General features: G+C 43.9%; 1 protein-coding gene across 1 annotated transcript in view; it reads right to left on the reverse strand.

The window, feature by feature from the left end:
- Positions 1–6,938: 6,938 nt before the first annotated feature.
- Positions 6,939–12,267, reverse strand: part of slc15a5 (solute carrier family 15 member 5) — a 33,778-nt gene continuing 28,449 nt past the window's right edge. Inside the window, exons 8-9 of the mRNA XM_060843218.1 lie at positions 7,600–7,708; positions 6,939–7,314 (exon numbers count right to left, since the gene is read on the reverse strand). Coding sequence (XP_060699201.1) covers positions 7,170–7,314; positions 7,600–7,708 — 254 coding nt within the window. The 3' untranslated portion in view covers positions 6,939–7,169. The remainder of the gene's footprint in view (positions 7,315–7,599; positions 7,709–12,267) is intronic.

Raw genomic sequence — 12,267 nt, forward strand, 5'->3', positions numbered from 1 at the left:
TGACAATGGCAACTTCTTGCATTCACAAGTTTCTCACAGACTCTCTTGGCCATGAGTTGAAGATGTGAATTTAAGTTTTGAGGTCAGAGTAGTGGTCTTTTTGAGGGGGAAAAGCTTTAACAGGTGAAGATGCAGTGCTGATCTAATCTCCACTCCTAATCCCCACAGAAAGAATACAAGATAATGATTATTTGGCCTTTTCAGAAGTACAGGCATTAAATTATTGAATTGTTCATGACTCCAGTGTTTTGATGTGTTGCTTGGTTTTCTGGAGAGATCAAATATTGTGTTCAGATTTACTTCCAAGCAAGTTTTTTTTTCAAGCAAGTGGGTCTGGAATTATTGCAAAGGTCACCTGAGGTTGCGTATTATCCCTGAATGTATCATTGAAAAGTGTGTGAAGATGTTGCTGGTATTAGCTCATTCTGGGGTGAGTGTGTTTGTGTGAGTTGGAAGATGGTTGAGCATGCACTTCATTAACTAGTTTAGTCGAAATGGCCTCTTGACAGTATGGTGTACTGTTCCACAATGTGGAGGCAGCCATCTATTTAAGAGTCCTGAAGTAAGTTCTTGCTGTGTTTGTGTTGCTGGTGTGAATAAAGCCATCTGCTATTGAATTTCCACAACACATGCTGGTGACAGGTAGGCTGATCCTCCAATCTCATTTAGAGTCTAAATCTTGCAAACTCAGTGATCTGGAGACTTCCATGTAATAATGTGAGAAAATAGGCGTGAAATTGAAACAACTCCTCTGTAGAAGTCACCAAGCCGTTGTCAAAAGCAGCAAAGGAAATGATTTGGGCAGTGCCTTTGATTACTGCAGTCTGGATATAACATGGTAATCACTGTGGTTAAGGTAGACATGGGGAAGGGGAGTTGTGAGCAAACGCAATTAACTCCCTAACATGACTAGGGCTTCCTGGTGAATAATAATGTAAAGAAGTCATATCAATTCTTAATCCTTTTAACATTCAAGGGTTTCCCGAAGAGCCTGTTTGTTTCCTGCTGTTTCTGGTGATGTCATTTCTGGTTCAAGTGTTCAATCTCCGTCTTCTACTTGCGGAATTTACAATTCCATGCAAAGCTAGCGTGAAGTCCCAAAACAATTTGCAAGATATCTATGATGGGTCTACTTTTCTTGAGTCAAATAATGATGCAGGTGGTGACAGTTGAATTCAGTATAAAGAAAAGCCTTGAATAAGGAACTTGCCTATTTGTGACCAACTGACCATTGCCAGTTGTTGTGAAAAGCAATCTGATTCACCGCTGTATTGTATGGAAGGAAATCTGCCATCCTTACCTGGTCTGGCCTAAATGTGACTCCAAACCCATAGCAATATGGTTAATTCTTAACTGCCCTCTGGGCAGTTAGGGATGGACAAGAAATGCAGACCTAGCCAGCAACACCCACATCCCATGAACGAATAAAGGGTGTTATATATTGTGCATTTTATTAGTCAGCAAGTTTTCACAAAGTCCTAGAAATTATAAAACTGAAGGAAGAGGCATTTCAGCTCATTGTGCTCATGTTGAAACTGGTTATTCGAGAATTAATTCATCTTGAAATGGAGGACGGAATACAGCACAATTCTTGTGTTATCGGAGTGTATCATTTCAAACTTTTCTGTACAAGGCAATGAGTTATGCAGTGTGGTAGGATACTGTGTTCATCTTTCAAAGATAGACTTCAGCTGATTTTAACAGATCTGCATCAAGTCAATATCAGGCACATTCTTTTTCTGACACCCATGCTGCAATTCGGTACTTGATTCGTAGGTACAGCCACTTTAAGAAACAGAAGGCAACAGAATATTTCATTCAGATTTAAGGCAGGTTAAAGGGAGCTTTAGATTGCACATAACTGTGACATGAGATGGGGTGGCACGGTGGTCCAGTGGTTAGCACTACTGCCTCACCATGCCAGAGACTTGGGTTTGATTCCACCCTCTGGTGACAATGTGTGGAGTTTACACGTTCTCCCCAAGTCTGCTTGGGTTCCCTCACACAGGGTTGGGTGGATTCGCCATGCAAAATCACCCATGGTATCCAGAGAAGTGCAGGCGAGGTAGACTAGCCATGGCAAATGAAAGGTTACAGGGATAGGGTAGGTGGTGGGTCTGGGGAATGGCCTGCTTCCACACTGTAGGGATTCTATATTCTATGCGAGTGTTGACCTTAAGACTGAATTTTAAAGTGCAAGTCATAGAGTCATAGAGATGTACAGCATGGAAACAGACATTTGGTCCAACCCGCCCATGCCGAGCAGATATCCCGACCCAATCTCGTCCCACCAGCCAGCACCCGGCCCATATTCCTCCAAACCCTTCATATTCATATAATCATCCAGATACCTTTTTAAATGTTGCAATTGTACTAGCCTCCACCACATCCTCTGGCAGCTCAATCCATACACACACCACCTTCTGAGTTAAAAAAAGTTGCCCCTTACGACTCTTTTATATCTTTCCCCTCACCCTAAACCTATGCCCTCTAGTTTTGGACTCCCTGATCCCAGGGAAAAGACTTTGTCTATTTATCCTATCCATGCTCCTCATGATTTTATATAACTCTATAAGGTCACCCCTCAGTCTCCAATGCTGCCGGGGGAACAGCCCTAGACTATTCAACCTCTCCCTGTAGCTCAGATCGTCCAACCCTGGCAACATTCTTGTAAAGCTTTTCTGAACCCTTTTAAATTTCACAAAATCCTTCCGATAGGAGGAAGACCAAAACTGCATGCAATATTCCGACAGTGGCCTAACCAATGTCCTGTACAGCTGTAACATGACCTCCTGACTCCTGTACTCAATACTCTGACCAATAAAGGAAAGCATACCAAACGCCGCCTTCACTATCCTATCTACCTGCGACTCCACTTTCAAGGAGCTGTGAACCTGCACTCCAAGGTCTCTTTGTTCAGCAACACTCCCTAGGACCTTACCATTAAGTGTATAAATCCTGCTAAGATTTGCTTTCCCAAATTGCAATACCTCACATTAATCTGAATTAAACTCCATCTGCCACTTCTCAGCCCATTGGCCCATCTGATCAAGATCCCATTGTAATCTGAGGTAATCTTCGCTGCCCACTACACCTCCAATTTTGGTGTCATCAGCAAATTTACTAACTATACCTCTTGTGCTCGCATCCAAATCATTTATATAAATGATGAAAAGTAGTGGACCCAGCACTGATCCTTGTGGCACACCGCTGGTCACAGGCCTCCAGTCTGAAAAACAACTCTCCACCGCCACCCTCTGTCTCCTACCTTTGAGCCAGTTCTGTATCCAAATGGCTAGTTCTCCCTGTATTCCACGAGATCTAACCTTGCTAACCATTCTCCCATGGGGAACCTTGTCAAACGCCTTACTGAAGTCCATATAGATCACATTTTCCACTCTGCCCTTATTAATCCTCTTTGTTATTTCTTCAAAAGATGCAATCAAATTTGTGAGACATGATTTCCCATGCACAAAGCATTATTGACTATCCCTAATCAGTCCTTACCTTTCCAAATACATGTTCATCCTGTCCCTCAGGATTCCCTCCAACAACTTGCCCACCAGGGTCTATCGTTCCCTGGCTTGTGTTTACCACCTTTCTTAAACAGTGGCCTGTTCTACTGCCAAGCTACTCTTGATGGTGGACATTTTAAATGGCGTAGTATAACACCAAATGAAAATTTCAATTGGCTGAGTTTATATAGGTGCATTCAACACTTCCTGTGGGAAGTGGGTTGCACGTAAGTTTATTCGAATTCTGGAGTTAAAAATCCCTTGCTCCCCACCCCCACCCAGACCACTCTACACATCTATGTCTGAATTTTGCTAAGTATAATCTCCACCTGCTGTACTTTCCACTCTCAGGGAAACAAAATCTTTTCATATTTCGCATTGCACTGCCATAATATAGAGACTTGTTCTTTCCATTTTCATGTTGGGAAAAAATAGTTAATGTATTTGACAACTCTGAGTCTCCAAGTTAAGAATAATTAGAGGAAGGAAACTGTAAAGCTCTGGCTGTTGAAGACACAGGGATAACTTCGCTCCTGAGGGTGGTGGAAGTATCAAACTAGCTCTGCAAATTGTCAATGGGATTGGCAGCAAGTGCAGGAATAACTCAAATGCTGTGTTCCAGGAGGGAGCTCTCTGGATCCCAGCATCTCCCTCCAGGACAAACCCTGATTTTCAAAGGGGCAGACACCAACTGACCATAGATGTTGAACCTCTTTAAGAAGTTTGTTTACAGCCTGGTCGGGTGGAAATTTAATTTTAAATGTGAATTCAGCGAACAGTTCGAATATGTGTTAATGGGCAATTTTTAGGCACAAAGTGAACAGGAGTGAAAATGTCTCTTCCCTCAGTGTTCTAACATGCACTGAGTCCTGGTCATCCATCCCTTTTGTGTTTGCTTACTTCCATATCTTCCAGCCTGGTCATGTATTGATTTTAAAATCTCATTCTTTATGTTCAAATCCTTCAAGTCCTCAGCCTTTCCTATCCATCTAGGCAAGATATTTGTGTTCCTCTCATTCTGGCTACTCTCATCCTGATGTTCATTCCTATGCCAATTTATCAACTCCTTGGCCATTTAGCTCTGGAATTTCCTCCCTCTGCCACTCTAAAATAACCCTGACAACATCCCTTCTGACCAATTTTGGGCCAACTGATGCTTCCTTATGTGGTTTGATTTCACATTTTGTTGGATAGAAGTCCCTTAGGGTGCCCTGAAACGTTTGACTAAGCAGAGATGTGATGGATCCTGTGGTTCTGTTATTTTAAAAAAATGTGCTCTCCCAATGTACTGTCATCTCTCAACCTGCATTACCAGATTAAAATAAAATGTTAAGACTATAGACCTTCTGTGTTATTTGTGGTTCTTTGTGTGCTGTACCATCGTTTAGTGTATGCACAGAACCTATTCAATATTAAATCCTTTCCTGTAGAGCATTTTGCCCCTTTGTTCATAGATTAATATTGACCCTGTTGCCTCTATAGGGTGTTGACTGATGTTGTGGACTGAGAGGCACTCAGTCAACTTAGCCTTTATTAGTACTCAAGTCACTTAAAATATACAGGTGTTCAGATTAGATTCTCTGCAGTATGGAAACAGGCCCTTTGGCCCAATAAGTCCAAACCGATCCTCCAAAGAGTAACCCACCCAGGCCCATTCCCCAAATTCACCCCTGACTATGGGCAATTTAGCATGACCAATTTGTGTAACCTGCACATCTTTGGGTTGTGGGAGGAAACCCATGCAGACACGGAGAATGTACAAACTCCACACAGCCAGTTACCCAGGACAGGAATTGAACCTGGCTCCCTGCCGCTGTGAGGCAGCAGTGCTAACTACCGTGCCACCCATTCAGTTAGTTTGATTAAAACTTAGGATTTAACACACTATTCCAGCTTGGCACACATTACACTATCTCACAAAACTCATGGCTTGGACTTAGATATTATCCATGCAAGATAAACTGGCCAGATTCACTCTGACAGGTTCCGTGATGGTTGTTCGCAGGTTGTTGCTACTGATCTCCCTGATGTTCCTTTTGTATGTCTTTTCCAATCGTCCAGAATGTTCAGTTACCCTTCCCTGCCCAAGACCCTTATGACATCCATCCAGGTGTCAGATAAGCAGGACGTATTTGTTCCCCTATCTGTCCTTAACTTTGTAATCTTTGCAACCGCAGAAGTCGCGTACCCTTTAGCCACGTGTTTGCTCAGTCAGCAGTTTGCTGCTGCTTCATTTTTCCACAGTAGACTGACATGTACGTAAGGTTGTCTTCTTTTTACAACATGCTTTGCACAGGTTCAACTGTTAGCGATTCAGTTGCATCAGTAAAATCTGTTTAGTTGTAATATATAAGGCCACACCAAGATGGACACTCTGATGACTTGATCAATAATGTAATGCAGAAGGAACTCTGCAAGCTGAAGAGCAAATTCTATTTGTGTCTTGAGCTGAAGGAGGAACAGTGATATGTCAGTAGTTAATGACATGAAGACTTTCTGAACAGATGTTAAGTGTTGCGTTAGATACATATTAGATGTGCCTATTAGTAATTGAAAGGGACCTTATCCTGATTTAGTTCATGGTTTGTTATGCTGTAAATTAATTACGCAGTTTTGGCTTCTTCTGATGTAGTTAGCAATGAACACTCATTTCTAGTCAAGTGCCATTTCTTAGGATGCCGAACACAAAAAAAAAATGCAGAAGATACTCCCAAGTCACAACTCCATCATTATTAATGAATAAAAGAATATGACTGTATGACCATTGTGGCTTAAATGTTGATAACATACTGCAAGACTATGATTTTAAAGAATCTTAAAGGACTCACTGCAAACAGGTCCCTCCCATAAGAAACATATGCCATCAAAAGTCTTCTGCATAGCCATGTTGTTACATTACAGGGGGAAAAAGGCAGGTGACTAATGATCACAATGCCTCGACATAAACAGAAACTGACTGTAATGGTAATTGATCTGACTGTTCACCCAGAACTGTAATTAGCACTGAGCTTTAAATGGAGTGTGTCTTTTGTGTTCAGTGTATTCTATCTTAGCTCCAGTCATTGTAAAAGAACTAATAACAATACACATGAATGTCACAATTAATAAAGACTTGACCTTTGAAACTGAATAAGTTCAACAACACCAGACTGCTCCTGTAAATCCCACATGCCAACAATGCATCAGTATTAGTTTTGAAGTAGATTGCATTTATTGTTAATTTTCTCCATCATTTCCAAATGTGTAAGCAATTTCTAAATTAAACATTTCAACATTAAGGAATATACACTTAACAATAGGTAAATGTCAGTTGCAAATGAAATATTTTTGTATTAAACTACATAAATCTACAAAAATATTCTTTTACTTACCTAAATATTTCATTTGTGAAATTCAAAGACAAATTTGCATTAGTATGTCAGTTCTCTGGGTCAAAATAAATAAGAAACAACAATAGCACATTTTCATCCAAAATGATGCCAGTTTCTTCTGGAGAGAAGTGGCACTTCCAAACATAGTTAGAAGTTACAAGTGATAACAAAGTCTTGACAAGCATAGTTCTATAGAAAAATAATAAATCAGACATCTGTTCCCTAACACATTTTATTGCAACACAGATTGGTAATGCCAGCATCACCCCCTTTCAATTTGTTTTTATAGTACTATCTCCTTGGGATAGGAGAAGGTGGGCCAATCCAGAATGCTGTCATAGAATTTCAGAGATTTTTCATGTTCCATTAGCTTTTCCAGAAGAACTCCTTTAACACATTGGTCGTCTTCCTGTTGAAGGTCTTTGTATCTGCACAACAAGCCAGAAGATGTCACTTACAGTCTTTAATAACGTATTCTTGTGCCACTTAGCATTATAGAAAAATCATGCTTTAGAAACAGCGTTGAAAGTGTTGGCGCTGTAACTGAGTTACAGCCAATGCATGTTTTAAAAGGTTGTGTTTTAGAAACAGTGTCTGCAATTCGACAATCGCGTTACAGCAAACTTATGTTGACGAAATGCGTATTATAACAGAACAGCCTTTTCTGTGATAACCCAAATGGGAACATAGATATTACTCTCAATATAAAATACCTGTGAGAGATTCGCCATAATCCCAGAATATTCAGAAGCATGAATGCAGCCAGAAGGAAAAAGAATGTGTCCAAATTCCCAATGTTCAGATTATTTGGAAACCAATTGCCTATTGAGGAAACACAAAAGGGAAACAGCAAAAGTAATGAACTGACATAATGGATCTAGCCCCAATCAGAATGGTTCACACTTATATCTATGTATCACACATTCCAGGAATATCATCATTAAAGCTCTGCTTGATAAAACCTGCCTGACTCTAGTTATTTTTCTGCATAATTTTGAATCAGAAGACATCTCCAGCCAAGAACAGTTGAAACAATTAACGAAATAAATGTACGATCTGGTAGAAACCTTTTAATAATGAAAATACCATGAGCAAAACAGTTCCTTTATCCAATTATTCATACTAAGCAAATGCTGCATAGAATGTGGGGAATGAATCAATGTCTGAACAAATGTTCTTTTTAATGAATGTTCCCATTAACAAGATGCTCATTAACTCAATGCATGGTACTTAAACTGACATTGCCTCCGAAAAATGGAATTGCCCATTTAAAAAATAGAATTTTTAAAAAAGTATATATGTATATTCATCTTTTAACTCAGTATTTTGGCTGATTTGAATTGCTTTTTTGTTGAAACTGTTGCATTAATAACGATATTTCTTTAAACAGCTGTTGGGGTGAGGAATGAGGTAAGGTTTGAATGAATGCTTTTATTGCCAGGCTGGTTAGCACGGTTAGATCACACGGATTGGAGGGAGAACTAGCTATGTGGATACAGAACTGGCTTGACAGTAGAAGACAAGGTGGTGGTGGAGGGTTGCTTTTCAGGTGGGAGGCCTGTGACCAGTGGTGTGCCACAGGAATCAGTGCTGGGACTGACTTTCATCACTTACATATATGATTAGGTGTGAACATAGAAGATGTGGTTAAATAGAAACAGAGGAGATAGGAGTTGGAGGAGGCCATTTGGCCCTTCAAGCCTGCTCTGTCATTCATCATGATCACAGCTGTTCATTCACCTCCCTCCCCTTCCTGGACCTCTCCATCTCCATTAATGACGACCGACTTGACACTGACATTTTTTACAAACCCACCGACTCCCACAGCTACCCGGATTACACCTCTTCCCACCCTACCTCTTGCAAAAATGCCATCCCGTATTCCTAATTCCTCTGCCTCCACCATATCTGCTCCCAGGAGGACCAGTTCCACCACAGAACACACCAGATGGCCTCCTTCTTTAGAATTCCCCTTTTCACGTGGTTGAAGATGTCCTCCAATGCATCTCATCCACATCCTGCACCTCCGCCTTCAAGCCCCACCCCTCCAACTGCTACAAGGACTGAACCCCCCTGGTCCTCACCTACCACCCTACCAACCTTCGCATAAATCGCATCATACGCCAACATTTCCACCACCTCCAAATGGACCCCACCACCAGGGATATATTTCCCTCCCTACCCCTTTCCGCCTTGCGCAGAGACCATTCCCTCCGTGACTACCTGGTCAGATCCACGCCTCCCTACAACCCACCCTCCCATCCTGGCACCTTCCCCTGCTACCACGGGAATTACAAAACCTGCACCCACACCTCCTCCCTCACCTTCATCCAAGGCCCTAAAGGACCCTTCCACATCCATCAAAGTTATACCAGCACATCCACGGATATCATTTATTGTATCCGTTGCTCCCAATGCGGTCTCTTCTACATTGGGAGACTGGACGCTTCCTAGCAGAGCGCTTTAGAGAACATCACCGGGATGCCCGCACCAATCAACCACACCGTCCCGTGGCCCAACATTTCAACTCCCCCTCCCACTCTGCTGAGGATATGCAGGTCCTGGGCCTCCTTCACCGCTGCTCCCTCACCACCCGACACCTGGAGGAAGTACGCCTCATCTTCCACCTTGGAAACTTCAGCCCCAGGGCAAAAATGAGGACTTCACCAGTTTCCTTATTTTCCCTCCCCCCACCTTACCTCAGTTCCAACCTTCCAGCTCAGCACTGTCCTCATGACCTGTCCTACCTGCTAATTTCCCTTCCCACCTATCCACTCCACCCTTCTCTCTGACCTATCACCTCCATCCCCACCCCCATTCACCTTTTGTACTCTTTGCTACCTTCTCCCCAGCCCTACCCCCCCCCCCCATTCCCCACCAACCCCCATTTATCTCTCCATCCTGGAGGCTTCCTGCCTCCATTCCTGATGAAGGGCTTTTGCCCAAAGTGTTGATTTTCCTGCTCCTCGGATGCTGCCTGACCTGCTGTGCTTCTCCAGCACCATTCTGATCTAAACCCCCATTCAACCCAATAGCCTAATTCAGTTTTCTCCCCATAACCTTTGATCCCATTCGCCCCAAGTGCTATAACTAGCCACCTCTTGAATACATTCAATATTTTGGCATCAACTATTTCCTGTGGTAATGAATTTCTGAGGCTCACCATTCTTTGGGTGAAGAAATGTCTCCGCATCTCTAACCTAAATGGTGCACCTTGAATCCTCAGACTGTGATCCCTGGTTCTGGTCATACAGGCCATCGGGAATATCCTTCCTGTGTCTACATTATCTAGTCCTGTTAAAATTTTATAAATTTTTATGAGATTCCCCTCATTCGTCTGAACTCCAGTAAGAACAATCCTAACCCAGTCAATCTCTCCTCATATGTCAGTCCCACCATCCCCTGGTAAACCTTTGCTGCATTCCCTCGATAGCAAGAGCATCCTTCCTCACAAAAGGAGACCAAAACTGCACACAATATTCCATGTGTGTCCTCGTCAAGGCCCTGTATAACTGCAACAACTCACCCCTGCACCTTCACTCGAAAGTGAAGGGATAAAGATCAACAGACCATTAGTAAGTTTGCAGATGACACCAAAATTGGAGTTGCAGTGAACAGCAAAGAAAGTTACCTCAGAGTACATTGGAATCTTGACCAGATGGGCCAATGGGCTGAGAAGTGGCAGATGGAGTTTAATTCAGATAAATGCGAGGTGCTGCATTTTGGGAAAGCAAATCTTAGCAGGACTTATACACTTAATGCTAAGGTCCTAGGGAGTGTTGCTGAACAAAAAGACCTTGGAGTGCAGGTTCATAGCTCCTTGAAAGTGGAGTCACAGGTAGGTAGGATAGTGAAGAAGATGTTTGGTATGCTTTCCTTTATTGGTCAGAGTATTGAGTACTTGAGTTGGGAGATCATGTTACTGCCGTACAGGATGTTGGTTAGGCTACTTTTGGAATTCTGCGTGCAATTCTGGCCTCCCTGCTATAAGAAGATGTAGTGAAAGTTGAAATGGTTCAGAAAAGATTTGCAAGGATGTTGCCTGGCTGGAGATTTGAACTATAGGGAGAGGCGGAATAGGTTGGGACTGATTTCCCTAGAGCATCAGAAGCTGAGGGGTGACCTGAAAGAGGTTTATAAAATCATGAGGGACATGGATAGGATAAATAGACAAGATATTTCCCTGGTGTGAGTGAGTTCAAACCTAGAGGGCATAGGTTGAAGTTGAGAGGGGAAAAATTTAAAAGGGACCTAGAGGGCAACTTTTTCATACTGAAGGTGGTGCATGTATGGAATGAGCTGCCAGAGAAAGTGGTGGAGGCTGGAACAATCACAACATTTAAAAGGCATCTGAATGGGTATATAAATAGGAAGGGTTTGGAGAGTATGGGGCAAATGCTGGCAAATGGCACAAGATTAGGTTAGAACATCTGGTCGGCAAGAATAAGTTGAATCGAAGGGTCTGTTTCAGAATTGTACATCTCTATGACTCGATGACTCCAACAATTACCTCACCACAGATGAACTAGGCTCACTCTCCATCCCCCCCTGCACTGGGCTCACTCTCCAACCCCACCTGCACTGGACTCACTCTCCATCCCCACCTGCACTGGACTCACTCTCCATCCCCACCTGCACTGGACTCACTCTCCATCCCCACCTGCACTGGGCACACTCTCCACCCCCCCTGCACTGGGCTCACTCTCCAATCCCCTGCCGCACTGGGCTCACTCTCCATCTCTCCCTGCACTGGGCGCACTCTCCATCCCCCCCTGCACTGGGCTCACTCTCCATCCCCACCCCACTGCACTGAGCTCACTCTCCATCCCCCCCTGCAATGGGCTCACACTCCACCCCCCCACCCCTGCAGTGAGCTCACTCTCCATGCCCCCCTCTGCTACTGGGCTTACTCTCCATCCCCCCGCACTGGGCTCACTCTCCACCCCCTCAGCACTGGGCTCACTCTCCATCCCCACTTGCACTGGGCTCACTCTCCAGCTTTCCCTGCACTGGGCTCACTCTCCATCCCTCCCTGCACTGGGCTCACTCTCCATCCCTCCCTGCACTGGGCTCACTCTCCATCCCCCCCTGCACTGGGCTCACTCACCATCCCCACCCCCCTGCACTGAGCTCACTCTCCATCCCCCCTGCACTGGGCTCACTCTCCATCCCTCTCTGCACTGAGCTCACTCTCCATCGCCCACTGCACTGGGCTCACACTCCAACCCCCCCCTCCCCCACCCCACCGCTGCAGTGAGCTCACTCTCCATGCCCCCTTCTGCTACTGGGCTTACTCTCCATCCCCCCCGCACTGGGTTCACTCTCCATCCCCCCCTGCACTGGGCTCACTCTCCACCCCCCCCCCCGCACTGGGCTTACTC

This window comes from Hemiscyllium ocellatum, chromosome 23 (genome assembly GCF_020745735.1).
Source record: "Hemiscyllium ocellatum isolate sHemOce1 chromosome 23, sHemOce1.pat.X.cur, whole genome shotgun sequence".
Classification (NCBI taxonomy): Eukaryota; Metazoa; Chordata; class Chondrichthyes; order Orectolobiformes; family Hemiscylliidae; genus Hemiscyllium; species Hemiscyllium ocellatum.